Source organism: Lepidochelys olivacea (assembly GCF_965140295.1).
Source record: "Lepidochelys olivacea isolate rLepOli2 genome assembly, chromosome: 18".
Lineage (NCBI taxonomy): Eukaryota > Metazoa > Chordata > Testudines > Cheloniidae > Lepidochelys > Lepidochelys olivacea.
The window spans coordinates 23748873-23776678 of record NC_140428.1 but is presented as its reverse complement, the minus strand read 5'-3'; the positions used below and the strand labels follow the sequence as shown (position 1 = coordinate 23776678).

The 27806-nt window shown below is 40.0% G+C and overlaps 1 protein-coding gene across 1 annotated transcript in view; it reads left to right on the top strand.

Annotated features, from left to right (window-relative positions):
• The window catches only part of SSU72 (SSU72 homolog, RNA polymerase II CTD phosphatase), a 62042-nt gene that overhangs the window by 6500 nt on the left and 27736 nt on the right, over positions 1–27806 (top strand). Inside the window, exon 2 of the mRNA XM_084651826.1 lies at positions 9464–9607. Coding sequence (XP_084507952.1) covers positions 9464–9607 — 144 coding nt within the window. The remainder of the gene's footprint in view (positions 1–9463; positions 9608–27806) is intronic.

Below are 27806 nucleotides of genomic sequence, written 5' to 3'. Positions count from 1 at the left end.
CTTAACTGAAAGTGATCTAACTCATTTACTGAACCTAGTGTCTGTGTCTAGGCCCACAGTACAGTGTGCTCAGTCCAGGAGGAAGGGAATACCCCTTGTAATCAAATTAGGAAAATCACTGGCAGGTTCTAAAGGCTGGGAAAGTCCATCTTCCATTGAGAACTTGGGAAATAAAATCCACCTTGAAGTAATGCAAGACAGGACAATGAACAGATCTGAATACCGAATAGACTGGGTACAACTTGTATAGTGCATTGTCCAAAATTATAAATTAAGCATGTAGGGAATTACAAATGGAAACAGGATGAAAAGAATTGGGATTAATTTACAAGACAGTATTTGGAAGCTTGCAGTATTATCCCCAAAAGAACGAGGAGTACTTGTGGCCCGTTGGAGACTAACAAATTTATTTGAGCATAAGCTTTTGTGGGCTAAAACCCACTTCATTGGATGTATGCCGTGGAAAATACAGTAGGAAGATAGATATAGATGTAGATATACATACACACACAGAACGTGATAAAATGGGTGTTGCCATACACACTATAATGAGAGTGATCAATTAAGGTGAACTGTTATCAGCAGGAGAAAACAGGATGGCCCATTTCCAACAGTTGACCAGTTGCTCTATACCTTGAGTATGCACAATTTATCTGATTCAAATTCTCCTTTTCTGTCACTTATAGCAGATACAAGGATTTTCTTTTATCTGCAAATCCTTTCAAATAAGAATTTCCAAATTCTTCTTAATGAATTTATATACTTTGTTATATATAAAGTACCATACTGAAAGTGCCTTCCTAAAAAGAAATGTACTTTTGAACTGTTTCAGGGTAGAGTTCTATGCCTACTATGTTTACACTGTTAATCTGTTGCAATTTCAGACTAATATAGTAACAACTCCTCAGTCTCTTGAAATTGGGATTTCTGTATTTGTAGCTGACTTCTGGTTTATTCAGAATTTGTAGCTTTTGAGTGAGGATTTATGCATTACATATACATTCATACAAGTTCATTTTTAGTAAATTGTATGTTTAGAATTGAGGTGGGGTGTGAGGTATATTATTAATGGTGTAAACAGAATGAGAGTTGAAAGCTTATAAGAAACTTCATTAGAGCCTTAAACCACAAATCATGTAATATTGGGGGTTTAACCACATAGGAGAAACAGAAGTTCAACCAAGTACAGTTTACAATAAACAAGCTTCAGTCAGAGTTTCTATACCAATTGTGTAGTATCAATCAGCAACTGAACTAAATGAAGAGTATGCTTAACTTTTTGTCAGATTCCCCATTTAGTTTACAAAAAATGTTTTTAAATTATTTAGCTTGAAACCAGCAAGAATGAGCAAATGCCAACATTGATTTATTACATTTTTATATTGATAGAATTTGACTTATTTGACAAACATATTCAAAAAGGCTAACGTAGAAATTGATCCAGTTGTCAACTTTCTGAAGATTTCAGAGACCGAAACCAGTCAGCAATACGCTTTTAGATTGCAAATGCAGTTTTTAAGAGTAAAATGCGTACTGGCTGAGTGGGATCCAACTTTAGATTAAACTGAAAACATTATTTAAAGAAATGCTGTTCATTATTCTACTTTTATTTATTATAATAGTGTGTGCTAAACTTGCCTAGGAACTGAACTTTTACTTTTTTCCTAAACAATGTTGTTGCCATTCAATTGCAATAAAGCAGTTATTTTACATCCCTTTATATTATTATGTTCAATATTGGCCACTTGAGAGAAGAATCTCAGCAGTATTTTGAGTTTAAGGTTAGGTGAGATTTCCTTTTTAGAACACAAGCCATATAAGGTTCCAGAATATTAACTTATCTGCTTGGACTAAAGTTCTGTTTCTTCTGCTTTAGATGTCACCAGCGTCTAAAACTGAATAAGGACTGCTGTGTCCTTTTTCAAGTGTTAACGATTCATCAGTGCTATTGAGCACTGCTGTCAGCTGTTAAACAACTGTTGTGTTCCTAGAAGTAGAGTTGTATGTCAAGTGCGTAGAGATCCGTCTGGTGGAAAATGCCATGGCCCCAGTTCAGCAATGTACTTAACTTAGTGCCTAACTTTAAGCATATGAATAGTCCGCCTGATTTCACTGAAACTGTCTTTGTGCTTAAAGCTGGGCACATGCATACCGAATCAGGGCCTATCTGTGTAAAGTTATTGCTAAACTAAGGCTATGTCTAAACTTGCAGAGTTTTGCACTGTCAGTTTCAGTGGTGATAGTGAACCGTTGAAAGAAAAGAGCTGGTTTGTGAACCCATTTACTTCCACAGAGAGTGTTTACATTTGCAGTACTTCCATCCCCGATGAGGCATCGCACAGAAGGCAGCTATCCCACAGTTCAGCTCTCTCTATTTTGATGATAGGCCTTGTGGAAAGGTGGGGTGAGGTGATCGTGGGGCATCCTGGGTCCCTGCACGGCCTCCTCTCCCCAAACGGTGATCAGCTCCAGTAGCTCGCATTGGTCCAAGCAGGGGATCATTTGCTCCATGGAGCAAGCGTTGTCACCTGGCCAAATGATAAGTGAGCACTTGCCAAGAAAACACAAAGGGGAGTTTCAAAGTTCCCCAGGGCTTTACAGGGGGAGGGTGGGGTTGTCTGTTTACCTGGTGTCAGAGCAGCAGAGCTGCTGGCCCCCCAGAGTGGTCACCTCTGCACTGTGGGATATCCTGCGGGGGCTAAAAGCTCTGTAAACAGGAAGAACGTGTCTTCACTTCCACATCACTGCAGAAGCATCACCAGTAAGAGCTGTATGCCTCTCGTGGAGGTGGTTTTCTTTTTGCGGTGAGACTTCTGAGGTTCACTGCAAAAAGTCATTAGTAAGTGTAGACGCTCCCATGGTTTTTGTGCAAAAAAGGGACTTTTTCAGCTTTAAATTGCAAGTGTAGACATGCCCTGAGTGTGGGTACAGTCTCCTATCTAGGCTCATAACTTTAACTAGCATTCATGGAAATTATTTACACAAATCTTACATCCATCAATGGACCTCTTAATGCATTGGGTTAGAATGAGGCATTTGCAGTGATCAGCAGTGATCTGAGGTGCGCTAGTATTGTCTTGCTGTTGCTGTGGATGGTGTACTTGGAGTTACCTTAATATTTCCCATATAGTTATAAATAACTTTACTCTGACCTTGATAATGCAAAACTCTGTATAAATTATCCTGTACTGTAAATGTTAGATTTCTTTTTTTTGGTATTACTGAAGCTTGGTGCTAGCTATCTGGATTCACTCACTAATCCAACTTGTTTAATTGCTTAGCAGAAGAAGGCTGTGCTGAGTAATTCAATTGGCACTAGCAATAATTTTTTGTACAGTTACCAGAAATGTGCTGAAACACTTTCAGATTATGTCAAAGCACAACATGTTGTGTAAGTGACACACACAGATGTACTCTGGCCACTACTAATGCAGTGTAAAGACTTTGGTTTTGAGAGCTGTGCTCTGACTGTTTAGGGAAGAGAGACGTCTCAAAAATAAGTCAGAATGCATCAGAATTTCAAATCTTGGGGTAGGAAGCCTTGCCAATGAAAAGTTTCTATTTATTATTTCAGATGAGATGCAGACTTCATCAAATGCAGCTTTTACCTTTTGAGAGAGGGTGGCTGTGGTAAGTGTTGTGGTGAAAGCTGTGGCCAGTATGTCTGCATCTCCCGTGACTCATTTCAGCCAGTGGTATTGTGGTATGCGAACAGAAAAAATCAAGGAGAAAAAAGTGGAAGAAAATGACTTGACTGTTGCAGTTCCACCATCCTGACCTGGGAGGGAGGGCGGGTAGAGAAAGAGGAAGAAGAAAAGGGTATGGTGCCAAAATCTTCTCTTACGCCATTATCTTATGGCAGAGTCGTATTGCGAAATCCCACTACTTGATGAAGTGATGACTGTAGGGCAGAAACAGATGGGTGGAGAAAGGGCAGGAGAGGGATAAGGGAGCTCCATTTTACAAACCTGTTTTTCACAGGTACAGACTGGCTAATTCACACTATTTGTAGTCCTTCCAGATACCATTTTACATCATGTAGTGTACAGAATTTATTAGTGAGCCTTATTTCCATATCAAATTTTTAAATGGGGGGATTTGTTCTTTTACTGAAGCGCTTCTCATAATTGACAACCTGTTTTCATGGACTTTAAAACATCTTATTGGTTATTGTAGCTACAGGAATGAAAGTTGATATAAATCTGATGTTTACTTCAGACCAGTTTGTGTTCACATTTCTTGTGTAACTGCATCTCAATTGTTTTGAAGTTAAGAAAATATTTGAATACTAGACAGCAGTATAAAAATTGAATTTTCATGTAAGAATAATGGGAGATTGGTGTTAGCTCCCCTATGAAGTTATTTCTGTAACAAACACTGCCTTTCTGGGATTCCACAGGTAGAAATGTACTGATGTATTTCAACTACAAAACAGATCTGGTGTTAGTTTGGATGCAGCAAAATTTACAAAAACTGAACAGTTTGAATTTCATCATTAAAATTTCCATCTGTCGTGGTTCTCCTATTGTACTTTTTTGCCCAGTAGGGGCAGTAGAATGAAACTAATGTAAGTATGGAAAATGGCCTAGGCATGAGTAACAGAGAGATTAGCCTCTGTGCCAAAGGTTGGGGAAGGGAAGAGAAATTAATCTTTTAAAAAATGAGTCTTCCTCTCTTCAACTGTGGGAAATCATATATGCTTTCCACTTCCATCCATCCCACCTATCCTCCCCTGGTCTAGCAGAATGAAACTTACCAGGATCACCTCAGTTTCATATCACAGTTCCTGTCTCCACTGTGTGCAGAAACAGTAGAGCATTCAGAATTATTGGAGAGGGAGAAAGTATAGGAAGGTGAGAAGAGGGGAAGATGGAATAAAAAGCACGGTAAGACAAATACATTACTAAGGCAGCCTTCCTCTTCTTTGTGGTGTGGGAACACATGAGAGTTTAGGATAAAGCTTGGTCCTTCACAATCTATGCCAAGAAGGTTTTGGAGCACTACAGAGACAGAGCACTCAGTCCCTGGGAATAGGATGTGCATAAACACTTAAAATTAAACACTTGTATTTTATTTTTGTTTCTTGCAATTTGATACTTGGAGAGCAAGGAATTGAGATGCTGAAGGTCAGTTGCTCACAGTACATGCTCACATCTGCTCTGGATCTCAGGGCTTGATAACTTCGGTCTCTTTTGTGTTTTGACAATTCAGTGACGTTGCAAGTCTGGGTCTTTAAAAAGCAAGCCAGACTCTTGAAATGCCTTTCCAGAAATCACATCAGAATTAGAAAGCCAGATGTTTTTACCTCCTAAACAATACTGACAGACTAATGGAGGAGTTCTTCTATGTGCTGATACTCAGCAAAGCTTAGCATTATTACAATCCTTTGTTTTCAAGTGGCAGCTTGCCGGGCAGCTTGCTGAGGTCAAGGGTGTTGGTGGCACTTAATACATTAATAAAATAGCCAACCAAATAACCCTAAATATGAGAAATGTGGTAGGCTTGAGCTTGGTGATATAGGATTATGGTTGGGAAGCCATACTGGGAGTAGAAGATATTTGCAGTGGTATTGCAGTATATGTGAAGCAACAGACTGATCCTGCTTCTCATAATCTTAACTCCACAAATATTCAACGGGGTGGGGTTGTGCGCACGTGTGCATACACCCCCCCCCTTTCCATAATGACCTAGTGAAAAGATATCTAAAAGTCAGCACCATGCAGTTGATTGTTTGTCTGCCCTCGAAATTTCTTTTCTGTTTTAATTATTAAAAGAATAGCTGCTGACAGGAATGGAATGGAAGACATGCCCGGTTTATTATGACTTTTGGCTACAAGTCAATAAAGTATCCATCAGACTCTGGCAAAATTTGTGGACAAACTAATTTTCAATCTGGTTGGAAAAACTTAGCTGATTCCGATGTTTGTACTTGTATTAAATTTAAACAATGCACATTTGGTGCTTTTAAAAAAATTGGTAGACAGGTTTATATAATTTAATTTAAAAAAAAATTAGTGTTCTGTTTGAAATACTGAGTACTATCATTTCTGATACTGCTCCTTCCTCCTTTCAGATGTCTTTCTGATCTGTAACAGTGAATGTTCTGCATTCGTACTTGTGCAATTCAGCATGGACTGATTTAAATGAAAGGAGGAAAGTAACTAAAAGTAGTCCTAATCGCTGTACAGCTGACTTAATTTGCTGAAATTTTATAGCCATCTCTTGGAAGCTGCATATGTGCATTTTTAAACAGTAAATTGACATTTCAGGGAGACTTAACCTTTGGGTTGTTAAGCATTGTATGCTTATCAATTTAATTGGAGAACTTTTTAAAATGGTAAAAGTCTTTCAGAAGACCTGTAATTTGGGTCAAGAAGTAGTGAATCTATAAGAATAAGTAAGATCTCTTGTTTAATCACTTGCTTTATTAGATATTGAAATTGCCAAGTGCATTTCTTAAGTAGGTACCCTGAAAGCTGCTATAGAGGGACTTCAGTCAAAACAAGTGAGAACCAAGCATAAGAGGATCTGTCACTTATACGTTGGAACCCAAATTCTGCAAACCTTTGTGTGTCTCAGCCCATTTTTTCCTGGTTAGACAACCAACTGTTTTGTTGGTGTGGCGGGTGGGGTGAATGGAGTGGAATAAAATTGATAAACAAAACTGCCTTTCTTTGCAGTGAAAATAATGGATGGGCTTGGAGTTTTTTTTGCTATCCCCCGACCTCTTCTTTACCCCATAATGATTGTCAATACACTGTACACGTTTGCTTTTTTGCTTAGTATGTAAGGTGGTTAGCGTCAATTAGCTACTACTAAAACTATAATTCAGTTATTTATTGCTCGTCATTTAATAAGATGTCAACTTACACTGTGTGTTGATTTTTTCCAAAATAAATTTCTCCTTCCTGGTAACAGTAGTGTGGTAAAGTCTCTTGGGTGGTCTGTGGGCCAAAAGGGGAGTCAGGACAGCAGCCAAAGGTTAGAAATGAAAAAGACCTTGTAGCTCATCTTGTCTATCACCCTGCCAATTCAGCATCGTTACCTACAGTATATGTTCTGGTATTCCATTGCATAGTTTTAAATGCCCAAGCAGGGGTGCTTCCATCACTTTCTCTGGCAGCGTATTCCATAGCTTAATAGTTTTGTTCTCAGGAAGATTTTTTCCTGATAATCAGCCCGAATATCCTTAAAAGGGTGTAGATACAGTGATGATGCAGTTACAGCTTTTGGTAGGGGAAAATACTTGGAGAAGTTGAAATTCATGGGATCTTGGTATTACGGTTTTTTGCACATTTTACTTCCTGATTACATCTGTGTTTAGCAAGGTTGGGGTGGGGGTAGAACCTGGTAGTTTTGATTTATTAGTGTATATAATTCAGTAATCAAGGTCCTGTGTCACATTAGAACCAAATTCTGTGGCAAGGGCCCTTAAATTCAGCAGCAGTATTATTTACTCATCTCCTTAAAATCTCGTCACTCCCTTCCTTTCCACTTCTATAAAACTCGGTGAAGGCTCACAGAATGTAAATTCAGTGATTTTAATTTGATGGTTTTTTTTTTCGTTATGCTCTCCAGGTTGCCCATTTTCATAGAACTTAGCTCCCATGATGTCCAGACAGTCCAGCTCAAACCTCTTCCTCCTCCCACCCAGTTGTGTGCCAGAGGAGAGCTGTATTTGTGCATATGTATACAATTCTATTCTGGTATAATACGTTTTCAAAGATGCAATATTGTGAAAATTAGACCTACAGGTGCACTAATAATTTTTAGTAAAATTTTAGGCTGGTATACATTTTCTTTTCAGAATTTTAAATGAGAGGAATCTGTTCCTTTTGGGACCGATTCCAAAGCAGTATCTCTCATCTGTGTTTAGTAGTGGTACCGATAGGTTATCAAGTATGTATCGGTCATACAGTGTGCTGCAAGTGACTCGCCATGGTGGAATATGAGAGCATCAAACCAAGGACTGGTGCCAAACTCAGGAGCTGCTATCTGCTTTATCTTCCTGCTGGAGTTTGAAATGGAGATCTGGCTTCAGTGCCAAAATTAATAATTCAAACTGAAGGGGAGACGCATGCTTAACTGTCAGAAGTAGCACACTGAATCTCATGCATTAGTCATGGGTAGTCTGAGAATAGATGCTATATAGGTGCAGATATATTTTTATAGTCATAAAATAGGTTCTGTGAAAGGCCCTAACAGCTTTACAGATTCTACTTGAAGGCCTCTGTTATAAGATACTGGGACTCTGTAGCAGAGTTATTTCTCTCCATTAAACCCTACTCATTATTAAAGGGTGGGACATGAGGACAAATTTCACTTTCTTACGTTCCAGCCTTCCCATAATAGATGTACTATCAAAAAATCCTTTGTAGTGGCTTAGATTGCATCAGTGTTTCAGGTGCACAGCTGGAGTCAATAGGAGAACTGTTACTATTGAATATTGCCTCTTCCATAGAAACTGATTTTGGATTGGCAAAAAATGAAGTGTTTTGACATTTTGGTGTATTAGAACTACACATTATCAGCTGTATTGGTGATAGTCTTGTGGCTAAGGCCTTATCTGCACTTGCTTGGTTTTTGCGTCGACACAGATGTCTAAGTGCAGGTGCCTAGTGTAGTCATGATTTGTACCAGTACAGCAGTTTTGAGTCCCTTTGCTAACTCTTTTTCAACCACTAATATCAGGAAGATCAAGATGAACTTTTTCAATCTCAAAGCTTTAATTTTATCTTCCTTGGGAGATACAGGTGGGGAGCTTGTTCTAACTTCGGGGGCTGCTTTTTTTGGTTTATGGATGAGTGTGGAATGTTTTGAAAATAAAGGTTTGTCTTATTAACCATGTCTCTTTTTTTCATAGTTTCTGTGCTCATCAATAAAGCTTCCCCCTTCTGTTTTCAGTCTCTCATTGTGCTTATGCTGCATATTAGGGTTGCACCCATACAGATGCAAAATTTGGGAGACAGCAGGAAGTACAACCTTTGATTATGTAACAGTTTTGAGTTCTTCCTGCACACTTTCCACTCTGTGGTTGAACAGACAACTCTTGGCATGAGGATATTAGAGAAACAGAGTTAAACAAAACCCACATAATTTCAGCTTCTTTAGAACACAATGGAAAAAAGTTTGTGAGTTTGAAAAAGAATACAATCCAATTTGTTTTGTTGTGATATCAGACAAAGACTGCCCGCAACTTCACACTTTCTGGCTGCCACTTTTTTGCAACATTACTAAAGTTATTTAAATGAAGTGTAGGATACATATTGTGCACCAAGACTTACATTAAATTGCAAATGTATAATTTTTTATCTTAAATGTGTTTAGAAGGTTGGATTCAGAGTTGACAGGTCTCTAAGAATCTTATTTTTTTTCCAAGTCCAGTGCATTGCTGTTCAGCACCTAGACATGTAGGTTTTAAATCTTTCCAATCTAATTATAAATCCCTTTTTGTGTCTTTCAGCAAACGAGGATTCAGTGTTCGATCCTTTGGAACAGGGACTCATGTGAAACTGCCAGGACCAGCACCAGACAAGCCGAATGTTTATGATTTCAAAACAACATATGATCAGATGTACAATGATCTGCTTAGGAAAGACAAAGAACTGTATCCCCGTGGAATGACCTTTTTAAAAAACCCTATATGGTTCATCTTTGAAAGGTGTAATTCATTATTTTGCATAAGGAATACACAGCTGCTTGACTGGCAAGAGCTTTGTTTTAAGGTTCTAGGCAGGTGTTTCACATTCTGTTAGGATCTCTAACACTCCCCTTGTAACTTGCTATTGAGTTATAATGCATGCATTCAAAATCCTCTTGTATAGTAAATTAACATACTTAGTTCTTGAACAGAACTATGAATATTTTACACCTTCATCCATGAACTGCACTGCACTGTGGGCTATGTTTTCCCAGTGCAGAGCCCATTCCTGGCAATGGGCATGCCAAGAGCTGCCACCAAAAGAATGAAAATCATATGTAGCTCAGTCAAGCAAACAGGTAAAGTTTAGAGTAGACTAGTGGCCTAAGGGGAGAGAACATAATCCATCAAATATTTTCTCTTCTCATCAAGAAGCTAATTGTTAATTTCTGGTTTTGGCTGTACATCAAAAACATATTCCTTAAGTATATTTCCAAGAATGGGCACAGAAAGCCCAATTAAATGTGAGGTTTACTCCCAAAGACCAGAGGTGACAAGGGTCAGGCACACTACCTTTCTTCACATCAGCCATGAGCACACAGTATTTTAGGACATCTATACTTTATATTTAAAACAAAAAAACCCCAAACACATCTTTAGTTTGCAAGATCAGGGCACTTGTTTGGGGTCTTGTTCTCTTTACGCAGGATCTGATTTTTAATATTAAAAATATAATTTGGTGTGAAAGGGAAAACTAAATTTATGTAGGTTTTGCTTATTAATTTCTAGTGGTAAATTACAAGGCCCTTGTTACAAAATGTGATGCCTCTGAAGCGAGTCTGGATAACAAGGTATAATATGGCAGTCTGTCCCATCCTTTACTGTTGCGTGACCTAGATTTTTAACTTCTAGGGAGCTGCATAAAAGTAATTTTGGATCAAATTAGTAAAATCTTGCTAATGTTAGATTTGATATCTATCTTCTATAGCTATCTGGAAATGGCAGCTAAAATGTTATCTTTTAAATATTTATTTTTAATATCTTTTGAAGCTTCACTATTATATAACTAAACAGTTTATTTTTGTATGGCTGAAATTTTTCAGTTTTTTTTTTTAAAAGGCTGAGAACAGGCAAACAGGCACTAGATGAAGATTAGAAAATGGGGAATACAGTGAAACCTATTTTAAGTGGCCACCCAAGGAATCAACAAGTTCAGTAGCCCAGTAGAAGAGATGGGCTTTCAACTATTGGTTCAACAAAATTGTGTACTGCAAGACTTGAGTAGGCTTTTAAAATTGTGTTAAGACATGGAGGAGGTCCTTAGTGCAGGTTTCACTGTGGCTTGATTTGAGTCAGCAGGTTTTTAGTTGTGTATTTGCTGACTAGAAAACATTAAATTTGAGCTCCATAAGACCCCAGTAGTGGTGGTTTCTTTCGTGTTGAGTTTTCTGAATGTACTCAGCTAAGACGAGCAGCTCCATAAAGCTGTACAGTACAATTAAATTTGATACTATGTTGGAAATTTCCTTCCACATGGTTTTCCCCAAAACGGATATCCATATTATGCAAGGACATTAGGGAACCCAATTTCTGATGAAAAGGCTGAGTAGCAGTATCTTTTAAATTTGAAATGTAGGGCATCCATTGAATCGGTACATAACTTAATTTTGTATGATCACATCTTTGGTGAAGAAAAGGGATATTTCCCAGCCAATCCATCCTCTAATTGAGATGGTGCACATCTCAATGCAAACACTTTTTTCCCCCTTCAAATAGAGGACTGTTTGAATTGTGCAGTCTTCATTCTCAAGCACTTAAGAATTTGCAGTGACTACCACTTTGCCTATTCTGTTGTATTGGGAACGTAGCACTGTTTTAAGATACAACAAAATTAAAACACATCTGGTCCTCTATCCAGTATCTTCTCTGGAGTTGCCTTTTGAGCTCTGCTCCACATTAGAGGCGGAGTGGCTATGCTCTGAGCCACAGATACTTATGCAGAGTGACATTGAGCACTCCTTTCTATTTTGATTTTCCCGTTTAAGCAAAAGCCCAGTTTGGGGTGGGGAAGGAGTTATGTCTGTATATTTTATGCCCTCAAATGTTGCAAATTCAAGTTCTTTGAAACAGATATACTTTTTCAGTACAAAAGGCAGCTCAACTTCCAGACTCTGGGTGAGTGGGTAAGTTCTTTCCTAAATTCGTGAAAACCAGAGACCCCTCTTGTTCCTGCCTGTGAGCCAAGGAGCAGCTATCTTTGGGACCATGGCATTGTTGGACTCAGTTAGGGCAGCTGATTACTCTTTGTGGGGGGGAAAGAGGTGCTTTGTCGTAGGGTGGGAGGGAACTACTTTTCCTTTGGTGTCTCAAAGGGGATGTGGGAGAAGGAGGGGGTCCAAATTCCTTGGCTTGTCCTTATGCTCCCCAAATCCTGCTATCTTCAGTTAAGTGGGGAGGACTGCCACCTTCAGCCTTTCCACATTGTCTGAAACAGCCGTTCTTAGTGACAAGGGCCAGTTTGTGTATCTCATTACCTCAGTATGGGAATATAGGTCCAATGCAGCACAGTGTGCTCCTGTGTTTAGGAGTGACTTCGTGCTTGAGTTCTGTAGGCCAGTGGGGAGATACGTGCACTGTGGACACTTGATATTCAGTAAGTAGTTTTGGCTAAACTACTCCAGCCCATCATCTGCTAGCCAGTCAACGAATTGATAACTGCTTCGGAAAGCAGCCGTCCCAACCAGGCCTGAAGTTCTACGATGGTGTGGACATCAGTCAGCTGAGGTAAAAAGCGGCTTAGAATGGCAAGGTGTGTGAAAACTCTTTTCTCTATCAGTGGTGGGGAGGAGGGAAGAACAACAAGAGAATCCACACTTATACAAAAATAAAAAGCATCTGGATTGCACTTAAATATATATTAGTGCAAATTCTCAAGTGTTATAGCTGTAGGTTATAAACCTTTCCATAAGTAATCTTCCACACTAAATGAGGACATATTTACAAATGTAGGTACTTCTCTGTGTTATAGGTAGAAGAATGAGAAATACTTTCAAAAGAGTAGCTTGTTAAAAAGGAATGCTTTTAGTTCAGAAGGAGTTGGGGATGCAGAAGTAACGAAGTTAGGTTCTGCAGGGATATACATGTAGTACTAAGAGATTAGTGTTTTAAAATTAAAATGAAGTCAAACACTTAAAATGAAATAAACATAGTTGTCAAGACTAAGTAATCAGGGCGGCTGTTGCTATGTAGGAGAGATTCAGCTGTTTAAATTCCCTCAGAATTACTGGGAGACGAGTAGCAACATTTTCAATAGTATTGAAGTCCCTTAGTTGCCAAAGTCCTGTTTTCATAAGCCTGTAGACCTATCATACGTGAACATACTTTGTCACTCGGGGGTGTGAAAAAACTCTCCCCCGCGTGATACAAGTTGCACCGACATAAGAGCTCCTGTGCATAGCGCTATGTCCACGGGAGAGCTTCTCTCACCGACATAACTTCTGCCACTTGTCGAGGTCATTTTATTATGCCAACAGGAGAGCTCTTGTGTTGGCATAGAGCGTCTTCACCAGACAGCAGCAGCGCTGTACGTATAGACATCATCTTAGCTTCAGAAGTGCCTGTCACCTTTGAAAATAGGATTTTAGATGCTTTTGAAAATTATGCCCTAGACTCTGTTAAAGGTTAGCATACGGAGTCAGATAAGTAGAATAAATATGAAACAAGATGACATACAGAAAATAGTAATTTTATGTCCATATGTTTAATCTGAAAAATACTTTACCCATCAAAGAGTCCATGACAGGAGACAGAAATATTGGTACCAATACCTGTGTGCCAAATACACTTGTTCTGTAGCCCAGTCTGTTACTAAAATATAGCTCCAAATTTTTATATTCACCCTTTTACTACTAAGAAACCATCTGTGTGGGGAAGGGAAACCCACTTGTGGACTCAATTTTGAATCTGCTCCTGCAGATACCAGCAGTTAACTAGAAATAGATCTTTAGTTATTGAGCATGTCAATTTCAGCCATACTGCCTTTTGTCAAATCCCTCAGGTAGGGTCATGCTTCTGCAGGCCTTGAGATCTGCTCCTGATGGAATTTAGTGGGAGTTTTCTCATTTGCTTTAATAGGACCAAGCTCGTAATTGGGAGCCTTCCAAAGAAAACCCAAGTGATGCGGCAAATATTGGTGATCGATAGGTGGCATTCTTTCCTCTGAGTCCATATTAAAAAGGGAATGGAAATGTTTAATTTAAAAAGGTCCCAAATTCTTAGCAGAAATTCATGTGCAAATATAAAAACTGCAAATACATGTTAAAATTACCTGTTTTATTTGTAATTTAAATCTACTATTTCATTAAGCTTTGGGATCTAAACCACAAAAAATCATTTTAATTAAAACCAATGCCTCATATGGTGTTAGCATCCCCAGTAGGACATTTTTCAAATTTATCTTTTAGATGAAAAGTAGAATCAAGGTCCTCCTGACAACTTATAGTCACTTATGGCTCTTTCTTTTCCTCATCCCCCCCCCCCCCCCCGTTCCCTCCCCCATGAGAAATGTTAATGTCTGTAGCCTGGCCAAAATCCAACTTTTTAAATTATATTCTGCCTACTTAAATTCTCCTTGAAGTTTCTCATGGATATAGGTTCTCAAACTTTATATTGGCAACCCCTTTCAGACAGCAACACCCTCCCCCCCTTATAAATTAAAAACAATTTTTTATATTTAACACTTTTAAATGCTACATTTGTAACCTTGTTTAAAATGAATTTACCTTTTCTCACCACTTTTAAATTGACTAAAACATATTTTTTTCTAATTATAAGCAGATTTTTTTTTTTAATATTTACTGTTTAATACTGGGAGGAAGCAAAACAAAAAACTTTCCACAGCAGACTTAGCACCCCATTACTTTTACTTCGGCGCTGCTGCTGTTGGCACGTGCTGTCCCAGAGCTGGGCGGCTGGAGAGCGGTGGCTGCTGACCAGACATCCAGCTCTGAAGGCACTAGCAGCAATGCAGAACTGGAAAAGTAAGGGTGACAATGCCATATCATGCCACCTCACTTCTGCATAACATTTGACCTTTCCGCTCAGAGGGGTGGCTTCGGGGGGCAGGGCAGTGCTAAGGCAAACTTTGAGATGGCTATAGCTCTTCAGCTGCTGAACAATCAAGACCTCTAATGTTGTCTCGGTCTCACCTTTTTTAGTCTCAAGACAACGAACATGCATGTACGATGCTACAATCCCCAGAGTCCAGTTTTCTTAAGGTGGTGATAATACAAATATATATTTTATTTAGGAACAATGATAGATGCATTATACGTTTACAATACTTTTTGAAGTAAACACACTACATTGCGACAGAAAGGTTTGTGTAATTTTCTAAAACACTAGATTTAAATTCCATATATTCTAGCAGTCGGTCTCTGTTTTGTGCATGTACTTGCGACCCCCTGAGGAGTTGCGACCCCCAGTTTGAGAACTGCTGATGTAGAACCTCTTCCTTTCCTAAACTACTGTTGCTAGGTGGAGTTAAACAGTTGCCTTCTACCTCAGAGCTGGTGGGTGAAATTGTTACGTATTAATTTGTAAATTGCTTTGGGATCCATCTAGATAAAAGATGGAATGTAAATTTATTATCAAACTAATTTCAGCTACGTTAAATACAAAAAATAAAAGGTTGCCAATTAGAAAAGATTAACATCCGTATTGTGAAGCTCTTCTCCCAAATCTTTAAAAGGGTATTACATTTGCAGGGAAGCTGGCTGAAACCAAATGTTTTTGAAAATAGCTTTTGATTAAAGTTGATGTCTTGGCAAAACACTGGCAAAATGCTCCATGTTGCAGAATAGTGCCCTTTTTGCCATCAGAAATATGGAGCTGACTAAGGCCTTGCATTTGCCCTGTTTTTAGCCATCACTGTCGCTGTATTGGTGCAACCCCTAGATCAGCACAGCTGCTGTTGGCACCTGTGGTGCTAACCATGGTTTCCAGCAGGGACAAGTTCTGCCAGGGCAAGTAGCTACTTTGTCTACTGTAGGGGCTTTCACTGGGCAGCGATGCCTGTGGCTGGTCACTGCTGATTATAACCATGACACATCCCCAAAGTTGATATGGCAGCATGAGGAGCTGCATGCAAAGTGCCTCTGATGTTCCAGTGAAGTGGTGAGTAGCTGACTCATCCCTGGTTGGTTGACAGCAGGAAATCCTGAATAGGGGTCACTCTGGAGGTCATTGAGGAGACTAACTGCCATCTCCAAGGTGTAGTGTGGTTTAAGACCCATTGATCTTACTAGAGGAGAGAAAGGCACATCTCAGTGGGGATAATGGGTTGACATTTTTGCTAGAGGCTCATTCCTTTCTCTCCCCTCCAGTAATATCCTAGGGATTATTGCATCCCTATAGCTGGGGTAATTCGCAATCCACAACTCCCGGAAATGTGCTTATATACAAGTCTCCTTCATCTCTGTTGCTCATGAGTCGTGGCCATCTTCTGGAGTGGTTGGAGTGATTACTTTTGCCACTTTTTATAGCTGTGTAAACAAGGTAGTAGGTTTATTTCGAAGTACATAATGATTAGCTGAATAATGCCTTTTAAAAAGAGACAGTGACACTGCAGAAAACAGACCCACACATGCGAGAAATCAAGGACTAAGTTTCCAAAAGCCAGACACCAACTGGCTCATCAGGTTAGTCTCTGTGCACAGCTCTCTGGGTTCCAAAGCACCATAGGACCAAATTCTGTAGCAGTAACTCCTAAATTCTGTGGCAGTGTTAAATTTACTATGTCATGAAATGCCTTCATTCCCATTTCACCCACCCACACATCTATGGGTCGTAGGTGAAAACATTTGTTGATTTAGTTCCAAAGATGGGGTTTCTGTTATGGTCTCTAAGCAGCCTAGCTCCACTCCTTGAGCTTGGGCTGTTGCACTGTTGCCCTGCTGACCAGCCTGTGCATTTGGCGTCCCTGCTCCTTGGCTGTAAGCTGCACTCCAGCTCTGGGTCTTCAACCTTGGGACTGACAGGAAAGAGAAGGTATATAGAGAAGGCCAGAAGTTCTGTTTAATGCAGAGAGTAACTTCCCTAGTCTTAGTAATCAAGAAGGATGCTTGAAGCCAAGTATGTACAAGTTTGAAACATACAGATTCTTCTCTGGAGAAGAGAAAATGGTGAAAATCCAGGAGAGGGGAATTGAGCTCTGCTCCCTAAAATCTAGACCCATTTAACGGGATCACCATTGTAAAACTTTGTTTTGCTCTTACTAGGAAGTTGAACTAGTATTTATTTTGGTTTGGTTCAGTTGCTTTAAGCATGTTAGGGTTCAGTTTGGGTTCAAGCCATCAAAAAAAATAAATGGGCCAGTAACCAGTTCAAATCAAGTTTAGGCCTTAATAGAAGTTAACTTAAAATTGAAACTCTTGGGTTTTTTTACTGTTTATTTTTCAACTTCGTGAGTTTTCCTAGTATTTTCTGTTGTCAAATAAACATGATTATTTCTTATGAACAATTTGAGCAAACTAAAATAACATCTGTTATTCGATCTCATATTGGACCTATACAGTTAAAGGATACATTTGAGTTTGGGGCAACTGGAGGCAGGAGCTGCCTTAGGGGTTGGGTATAGGTGGGAGGGCCTGTCTAAGGGGGAGAAGGGTTGAGGGGCCATTACTGTTTTCCTTGGGCTTGATGAGTTATTGTTAACTTCTGGGACCAGGGAGTATTCTACCTCATCTTTCCCCAGTGGAGAGTCTCGGGGATGGTTTGTCTGTCTCTGGGAACTCGCATGGTATGTAGGTAGCTCCTAAGCTTCCTTTCTCCTATCTTACTCTTGTGGCCTGGCAGCTTTCTATTCTCATTATACCGGAACAGGCCTTTCTGGTAGCATTCACATGCCTATCTTATAAAGAAAACACAATTACAATAGTCTTTTAAAATATTGATCTTAAAAAATGCGGAACCTTTATTTTTACCTGTAACTGAAATTTTTTTTTTCAGGTTCAGTAGGTAGGACAGTATTCTGGTTCAGGTTTGGTTCTGCTCCAAGTAAAAATTCTGGTTCAGTTAGTCTCCCTGGTTCTTACTAATCTTTGTTTCTGTTTATAGTTACTCCCTCCCTGCAAAAACCAAACAAACCTGAACAAATGGCAGCTGTTGCTTATGTCATGTGGACAGACCAACTTGCTGGCAAATATGGCCTCGTGGTTTCCCCCATAGCAGACCCTTACCCCTGGTTTACTCCTCTTTCTTCCACCTTCCCAAGAAGATGTATTCCTCTTCACTGGTGAGATGCAACATGATAAAGCTCAGTGAGAATAGGGTGAAGTACTAAGTGTTGGAGCAGGTCTATGTGCCTCAGTTGAGGGACCATTCTGATCATCCCAGAGTTTGGGGCGAGAAATGTGAAGCATGTGTCAGCATGGAACATTAGAGCTGCGTGAATAACCAAAAAATTATGGGGGGAAATAATTTCGAGTTGTCTTAGTGAAAATTGTTCAGCGAACCAAAAGTTGAATATTTTGCTTAAGGTTGAACAAAATACTTGTTTGAATTTTGAGATCTTTTAAAATATTTTTTTCAAATGAAATTGAAACAAACTTCAAAACAAAAAGTTGTATAGAATCAAAACCCTTTATTTAAAAAATGTCCAAATGAAATGTTTTGATTTTTTTCAATTGTTTTGACTGAAATATTTAGGTGAACTCAATGTTCCAATTGACCCAAATCTACAATATTTATTTATTGGTGGTAGGAGGGGGAAATTTTTTCTAAACATTTACCCAGCTCTAATGCACATAGTCTCCACAGGATCCAGATGAGCAGAGGTGGACTTAATCTCTTTTCTTGAGCACGGTGGTAGGTTTAGGAGGTGTACAGCTATGTGTTGTTGCAGCAGATCTGACCTACATTGAGAACTGTCTGTCCTGGGAGCCGTCACTATTTGTCTCCCTAAATTCTTCAGTTTGGCTTGGGAAGGTGTCTGAGTCATTGCTCTCAGGGGTTCTCCCACTGCTCCTCTCTCCCATGATTGGTCCAGAGGCAAATACTGAGGAGGCGGCTTCCTAAAGCTTCCCAACCCAGCCACCCGGAAATAGACTCTGTGGGGTGTGGTTGACTAGCTCTTCCTCAAGAGAAAAGGCATCACTGAAAGCTCTTCTCTTACTCAGCCCTTTCAGAGAGCATGTGCAGAAAGAAGTCTGTATAACTCCCAGAGAACATTTTTCTTGCTAACCCTCATCTGTAGGAATGATCACTGTGGTGAAGTAAGGAGACATTCTCCTGTTCTGAGAAAGGAGATGAGCAGATTGCTTTGGCTTTAAAGTCCTGGAGCCAGCAATTGCTCCGAGCAGGCTTTTTTTTCTTGCAGAATGTCCGGATTTCCTATCTGGAAGTTTCAACAGTTCAACTTCTGGGGGAAATGTCCTTTGATAAATCTAGTTCCTTGGGTACTTGCTCTGATCCTTTTATGGCATAGTTCTTTGGTTTCTCCTGCCGTGCCGCATCTCCCCCCCCCCCCCCCACCAGAGCCACTGGTTTAGGGATTGGAAGAGTGTAATCTGTATGCCAGGCGGCCTTTCTCTATTGTGGTAAGAAGGACTGTCCAATCTTAGAAGGAGTTGCCCTAAGCTTGAGATGTTGCAGAGCAACTCTTTATCAGCATATCATAGGGAATGTGGTCTAGACAAAAATGAGAGCTGGAGGTCCATCTTGAAACAATGTAGTCCAACATCCCTCCCCATTCAATTTTCAAGCCATTCTCTGATTAGTCTTAATCTGCTTGGAAAACTCAGATGATGTTAACAACAACCAGGAAAGAACCAGGATCACATCTTTAGCTCAGAAGACATAAAAACAAAGGAATTGCTATACTGGATGAGGTTGGTACTGAAGTAAGGCTTACTGGTCTATTTCCCAGGACCCACACCTGCCACCTTTCTAAAAATATGCATGTTTGCTACCCTTCTGTTTAGTTAGTAGCTGCTTTAACGGAGTTCCTATTTTTGTTCCAGCCCAGCTATTTCATTCTTCAGAACTTTTATGGATAGTTTCTCTACAATATTCCAGTTCTCCTTAATTGGTCCTCTTTCTCCCTGGTAGCCCAGCAGACAAACCTATTCTCTTGCAGGCTTCCAACTTTTGTCTTTTTTAAGGAATTTATTTTGTTTTCATGTCTTTCAGCTATTTGCTCTTCAGAGTCCTCCGTAGTTCTTAGATTTTTGTTCCTTTTTGTTGGCTTCACTACAGTTAATGCCATTTTCTGAGGGAGACTTGTGCAGCTCAAATAACCTCTTGAATCTGGCCCTTTTAACCATATTGTGCAACCTTGTCCCAGCTTCCTTTTTTGCTTAGAGGTATAAATGCCTTCTGGGAGTTTGATATGCTTTCAGCAGCTCCATGCCGAGTTTTGACTAGGATCAGAGCTTCATCCTCTTTCTTTCTAGAGTTAAGTGTTACAGTACTAGTTTTTGGGACAATTCCTCCTCTGAGGATGTTGACCTTAATTGTATTGTGGTCACTGTTACTTAATAGCCTCTCTAGAGCTGCTTGTTGAATCAATTCCTATTCAAGTATAGCCTCCCATCTTGCGTGCTCTAGAAACTAGTTCTTCCAAGAAGCAGTCCTTTAAGGAGCTGGAATAAAGTTTAGAGAAATTCCCATCATGGCAATTGATTTGTGACAATTGACCAAAGTTGCGTACTACCGTTTTGTTAAATTTAGTTGTTCCTTTCACGTCTGTCAGTCGTGTGCAGTCAGTGTCCTTTTCCTGATCAGGAAGCTGATATTCTAATCCCTCTGTATATTTGAATACTTATCTACATGGAAATACCTTTTATGAAAATACCTTTTCTAAAGGGAAAAGGTTTTGGAGTCTTGGATCATTTATCTTCTCCCTTTCCTAACCTCCCTCCCATGTACTTTCTTCTGGTACCCAAAATTGGCAGCCACGCTCACACTAGGCTTGACGTTGCCACTTCTAGTGCCAGTCAACACCATCTTCAGCTGTTCAGATTGGGGTCAGACAACTGAGGCCAGTTCTGTGTGTTAGACCAGGATTTTGAGACTTCTAAATCCACTGTTATCTATTTGTGGTAACCAGGGTTCCATGTTTTACAGGACTACAGCATTCACCTCTTTTTCTGCAATCGAAGGCAGCGTCCACACTATGAAGTTTTAGGAAACTTCCTACTAGTGCTTCTGTCCTTTCAGTTGCACTGGTGAGAGCCCTAATATAGGCATGGCTTCAGCAGCTTCTGATGATTTTACCCTTGTGTTGGTTACGTCTGCTCCATTCACTTCAGTAAGGTATTAACTGTGAAACCAGCTGAAATGTCAACATAAATTTTGCTGCTGATGATTTTAGCTTGAAACTTCCAGTTTAATGTGCTTGTCCCCTGTTGTTGGATTCACTGGTAGATACTGGGGGAGAAGTACACTGAGGTGGCTACTTGAGGCTGGGAACTAGTAGTTGAAGTCCATCCTTCTCCCCCTCATCGACCTTGATTTTTGGATCTTTATGGCCTCTCACTAAAGGGGTGGGGAAGGATAAGAGGAGATATAGAATACTCTGGTGCCAAAAACCTGAAGGGGGAGATTTTCAAAGGCACAAGCAGAAGTTAGTCACCCAGCTACAACTGAAAGTCAGTGGGAGTTGCAGTATTACCAATCCGAAGCATAGAAAAATCAGAGTTCGACCCCTCAAAACATGAGATTTTCAATAATAAATCTTAGGGTTCTTTTTATTTGCTTTCTGAGTCACTAGGGTTCATGTCTTCAAGCTTTTCTCTGAAACCATGATGGCTAGAACACTTTTTGTAAGTGAAAGCTGAGATTCTCATGTAATAACATGGCTCCTGGAGCTTCAAGAAAAGTGCCAGATATTGCGAGACTCATGATAATGGCAAGAGTTTGCAACCCTGGAGTAGGGTGCCTGATTGCCTTTTGTTCCTTTGAAAATTTCCCCCCTAGCTGCCTCTGTCGCAGTTCTGAGTTTCATAAGTCCCAGCTGTAGCTATTCAAATTACCTTGTTTCCTCTGGACAACTTCTGCAGTGTAGTTATGCATTGTCATTGCAGAATTCTGCAGCTCATTGAAAACTGGGAATTTGGAAGCTGTGCCAGAGTAAAATCAAACAAAACCCAAAACCTTTTTATTAAATTCAACAGATTTTAATTTTAAAACGACACAAGGAATGGTGTACTAATGGTCACTTTTTTTTCCCTTAAATTCAAAACGGTTTTAATGAATTTAATTGCCACAGAAATTCTAGTGTTCTGCGGAATTCAGTATTGCTGTGCCACAGAAATCTGCATCATAGGGAGCACTGGCCCTGCTAACAAGCATGAATTTTTAATGTGTGAACACAAGATTTGATTTAGTGAGGCTGAGTTACCACCTAGTTGAGTGTACGATCAGAATCCTGCAATAAGTAGCTCTGCAAGATACCATTAGGTCTTCTATTATGCTGCACATCCCACCTTAATGGACCTGATTGTCATGCACTGAAGAACGTATATGGCCTTTAAAGGTGCCACAGTCCTGAAACCTTGTATTCAGTAAAGGTCCCATAGGTTTTTCTCCAAAGATAGTGGTGGTTTAGCCACATGTTCTGCCCCAATTCCAGTTTGGCGAACTTTGCCTATGCAAATTCTCTTGAGCATCAGTTAGATATTGGAGAGATTCTCAAATGGATTGGTAGATCCTTTTTTGGTGGTCTACAAGGCCACCAAAAACGCAGTGCGGGTGGGAAGGATAAAGAAATGAAAAGGTTCTGAGTGGTCGAAGAGATGACTTCTAAGAAACAATTCTCAAAGAAAAATATGAGGAAGGACATAGTTTTTCACTCGCCTGGAACAACTGAGTAGCGTTGCAGTGTGCTGTTCTTTAACAGCCTCGCTAAACCGCATGGTCGGCTCCCATTCAGTGGTAGGTGACCTGATCTGTCGCCTTTGCAATCACTTACTAAAAGCCTGTATGATGCTTTGCAATCTGTTTGGATGAGAAGTGCTATAGAGATATGTAAGTCAGGTAACGGGATCTATGGGTTGCTTTAGAGAGATTTTTATTTAGTGTTGATGAGGGGAGGGACTTGCCTTATCTGACACATACTTGGGTTTGCTGTCATTGAAATTAAATCTTAGCGAAGAAAATACACAGAATAATGTAGCCAATAAGATAAAATTAAAAAGGGAACAGTCTTTGGGGGATTTGGGGAGCGGGAACGAGCTCTGCTGAACAAGAAGCCTTCAAAATCAAAATAATATTGGCCACTGAATCTGGTACATGATCTACAGTCAGGAGATTCTACGGGCTTTAATATGAAATATCTTTACCAGATTAAAGATATCCAGGGTGGGGAACCCTTCATTTTATGTAGTTGAACAGAGCTTAGACTCATAATGTAAACACTTCTGTTGGACTTGCTAGCCCTTGCATTGAGTTAAGATCACTGGTCTTTCAGAGCCTTGTTAATAAATATTGATTCTGGTACTACGCTGGAGTCCTGTTGTGTTGGGTGCTGTACAAGCATAGAAAAGAGATACCTGCCCTGAAGGACAGCATGGGTAGTTCTGGTGGATCTTCTATATGCAGATGTAGCAGTTGGATTGGCTTGATAAACTGTAGCCACTCAACTGATTTGTCAAGCTTATGTCACAAATGTAAAGGGAGTTTTGTAATAAATCAAAAAATCTCCATTAACAGGATGTCTATTGGATACATAACGTGCTTTGAATGGCACATAAAGGCAATCTATATTAAACCAATAAATAGTAACAACTCCAGGGAGGCATAAGCTATAAATATCTGAGTCTCAGACCTGATCTCTAGTGCATGGCGATTGGACTTGAAAGCTTTTAAAAATCTTGTAATGCCCTTGTGGGAAGGAAAGCGTTGCTAAAAGGGCATCTCCTGCATTTCTTGTGCACCCAGAGGCTCCTGCTGGGTGTTATGAATGCAGAATTGGGCTAACGTAGAACTTCAGACAATAACAATTATTGAAATAAGGAATAGCACAATGAGTAGAGAGCCGAGTGATTCAACGTTAAGCCTACTACACCATCTTGCACTCCTGCTGTGATGAGGGATGAGAAAAGCCTGACAGTATGTGTTAAGAATGTTAGCCTTTTACATTTTCTTCCACTTGTCAGTAACACACTTAATGTTACTTAAAAATAGTCTGTCTGTCTGAATCTATTTAATACTACTTGTATACTGCTAGCATAAAGATTGCCTGTAATTTACAATAATTGAGCCTGAGCTTAGCTTGAGAACAGAGTAATTCTTCACAAAACCGTAGAGTCTAGTTCACTGAGAATTTTATTTTCTTGGTTATTTGCAGTTGTTCTTATATCTGATTTCAAATGCCCTGAAGAAAATGCACATTTTCCTTGGAAGAAAAATATCTGAAGCCTTTAAAATTAACATGTAAATACCGCTGCAGCTAAATATTTTACAGTAAAAAAGTTGCAGGTAACCTGGGGTGCTTTGGCTATATCTATTCAAGTGAAGTCTTTCGAGTTTTCTACTGTGTTTTTAAACTTTGGATTTTTTTCCTTACATTTAATGATCTTAAAGATGAATATACAGCTGCTTTTCCAGGGTATCTTGGAGAAAGCAGCATGATCTGAGGGTGAATGGACATAGTGGGGGGAGATACCTTTAGTTAAGAGCAGAATTAAATGGACATAACATTACTTACTGTCATACCAGCTTTGGTTGTCCATTAGATAGATCTTACTAGCAAAGCAAGGTAGAACCAGGCTAGTGCTGGGATGAGAAACTTCCAAGGAAAATGCAAGGTGCTGAAGTGAGTCAAGGTGGTGATTCACGAAGGGATAGCTCAGTGGTTTGAGCATTGGCCTGCTAAACCCAGCGTTGTGAGTTCAATCCTTGAGGGGGCCATTTAGGGATCTGGGGCAAAAACTGGGGATTGGTCCTGCTTTGAGCAACGGGTTGGACTAGATGACCTCCTGAGGTCCCTTCCAGCCCTGATAGTCTATGATTCTATGACAGTTTATGCCAGATATGTGTACGGCTTATGTCTCCTAAGTGTAAATCAGCACCAGTATCTTCTGAGTCAGTGCTGAAACACTGTCCCTAAAAGGTGCTGTTCTGCCTGAGGTGCCATTTCCTGAATGAAACCTAACTCTTGGGACTTGTTTACTTGAGTAAATTGTGCTCCAGTTTCTTTCCTCCTCTTCACTCCTGACCTTTTTAATGTCCCCAGTTGAGCTTTAGCTTTTAGCTCTGTTCTCCCTGCAGAGATGTAATGGAGAGAAACCAACCTTATCAGAGATGTTTCATGGCCTGAGAGAGACCGAGAGGCGGACAGACTGAGGGAAGTAGCCAGGAGCAGTGAGGCTCACTTGCTGGCCTCCCTTTTATTCAGAAAACCTCCTTTTGTGCCTCAGGCTATTCACTTCCTTGTCGGAACCCCTAGAAAGTGTTTGAATGCCTAATGGTTCAAAGGACTCCCTTTCTGCACTTTCCATAAGACTATCCTGGCCAAATTCTACCTTGGGTAATGATATTCTACCCCTCACAACTCCCTCTATAGTTTCAATTGGCTATAGATACTCTTAAACTGTTGTGTAATGCTAATAAGCAGCTGTCATCTTCCACCTAAAGTGGCTGCCATTCAGTGGTGGGCGAAGTGGTTTCCTGCAGCTGATTTGTAAAGCACTCTGGGGTCCACCTGGCTGGAAGGTGCCGGCCTACTTTATTACATTCCTTTTGTCCTGGCCCTTGGCTGGGAGACTGTGCTCCGTGGAGCTTGTGCTGTGCTACACAATTTTTTTTTTTTTTTTGATACCTGACACTGAAAGGCTTTAAACCCTTGAGTTGAAATTCTGGCTCCATGGAAGTCAACGACAAAACTGATTTTAATTAAGTGAGGCCAAGATGTCACACTCTGCTGTTTTGTTCTTCGCTAGAAGACTCGGATGTCTGAGAAACTGAGTTGAGAGGGAAAAGTAATATTAAAAATTGGAATTTGAACAGCCTCTAAAAGGTCCAACTTTCTGCATATCAAAGTTTCCAGTCTTGCAGGAACGAGAGCTTTCTGGAGAAGGGACTAAAGATTCATTGATTCAAAACCTTAAAAAAAAGTTCTCAAAGGCAATGTTCACTACTAGATCCTTTTAAAATTAGACTCTTTTCTATAAGGACTGCACCTCACCTTTGTTGCATTCATGTTAAAATGGAAAGACTATTAAATTGGTATTTCCATTTCAAGGAGGCAATATTAACTGCAGGCTCCATTCAAGGATCAAAGAGTAGATCTCGTCTTTTCTTTCTAAATTTTTACTCAACTACATTTCCTCTCTTGCCATAGTGAGTCTCAGCTGCTCAGGCGTATACCCGAAAAGATCCAGAGCTTGAGACTCTTTCATATGTAAAACTGATCTTTAAGAAATCTTTAACAATTGTGCAAAGCAAGTCTAAGTTCCTTGATTTGTTGAATTTCAGTGATATCAAATGAAATGCATGTCAGCCAGGCAGCTTTGGATGAATGTACACCTTTCCCCCAACCCCCCCACAGACCAGAAGGTAGTCCATAAAAATAGCATACCCAAAGTAAAGGTGAGACCTTAACCTGAGGTCATATCTACTCTGGACAGACCGTTAAGATCTTAAGGCAAGTTGAGGAGTTTGGCCTGATTAACTTTGCCAAAATGACTACCTCTTCTCTTGCTAATGCTGTTGGTAAACTCCCTCCCTCCCTCCCAAGTCTGGCTGCATTTCAGTGGTGCTCTGTAGTTTGTAAAACACTCTTAAATTTCATTCTGAAGGATTCTAGAGTACAATATTTATTACATTAATGTACTCTAGAAAAGTGTGTTAGATGCATTGCTCTGGCTGAAGCAAATAGCTCTTTTCCAAGCCAATCAGTGAAGCAGATCAGTAATGAACATCTTTTACATTACTGCACCAATATCCATCAGGCAAAATAACTAACAACCCGTTAATGCTGAGCCCCATATAACCAAAGGGTCCCTGGAGCAGTGCAATGCTTGACTCTTATAAAACTGGACAGCTTGTTAGCCTCTCCCCCAGGTAACTTGTACAGTGACTGCAGCTCCTCCTGGTCAGCTTGGTTCTCGCTTCTCAGATACGAGTTCCCACTGCCTCTTCCCTGTTTCCACCTCTCCTTTCCACCTTTATGCTTTTTGCATCAGCTTCCACTGAGGCCTGGTCTACACTTAATTGTTTTGCAGGTGTAGCTATGTCGGTTAGGAATGTGGGGGGAAAAAAATCACACCCCTAACAGATATAGCTTTGTCAGCAAAAGCCTCAGTGTAGATGCAGTTATACCAGCAAAACAGTTTTTTGCTGATACAGCTTAGTATGACCTGTTCCAGCAAAAGAACTGTTTGCTGGCGTAAGAGGTGTCTCCACTAGGAAGGCTGGCTGGCATAGCTATATAGGCAAACCTTTTCTAATCCAGGCAGGGCATGAGCCTCCTAGTTTCTCCACTCATAGGCTTTCCAAAAAGAGTTAAGGAATGAGAGGCTGACCCTGCCATCAGTCCTAGTATAATGGAAAGGAATTACAATGGGCATTGGTTCTGTGATATTTTGGCAACATTTTGACATTTATCTCCCATAGATGCTTTGCCTCAATATTTATGTATCTCCAGAAGGTTAAGATTATCGCTTTTCCCTACCATTATCTTTACTTAAAAGTTGCTTGAATGAAAGCTTCTGATTAAAACTGGCTGACAATGACTTCTAAATGGGGCAATAGACTAATAGAGACAATCTTCTAGCCAATAACATTGCTATGTCACACCACTTTGTTTCCGTGTTTAGTTTGCGTGCAAGACCTATGAGAGATCCTCTTCCTTGTCCTGATATCCACTGTTCTGTAGAACTTTAGGCCTGGTCTACACACACTTCTTGTACCGATTTTAACTATTCCACTCCTACCCAAAATAATTAAATCAGTACAGCCTCTAGTATAGATGTAGTTGAACTGGTGTAAAGATGCCTTACACTAGTATAGCTGCTTCCCCTTCTGAAATGGGAATAGCTATACTTGTATAAGGCATCTCTAAACTGATTATAATTTTGAGTCTACACTAGGGCGCTTGTACCACATTAGCTATAGCGGTATAGTTAGTGATACAGTTTTTGTGCAGAAAAGACCTCTAGGGCAT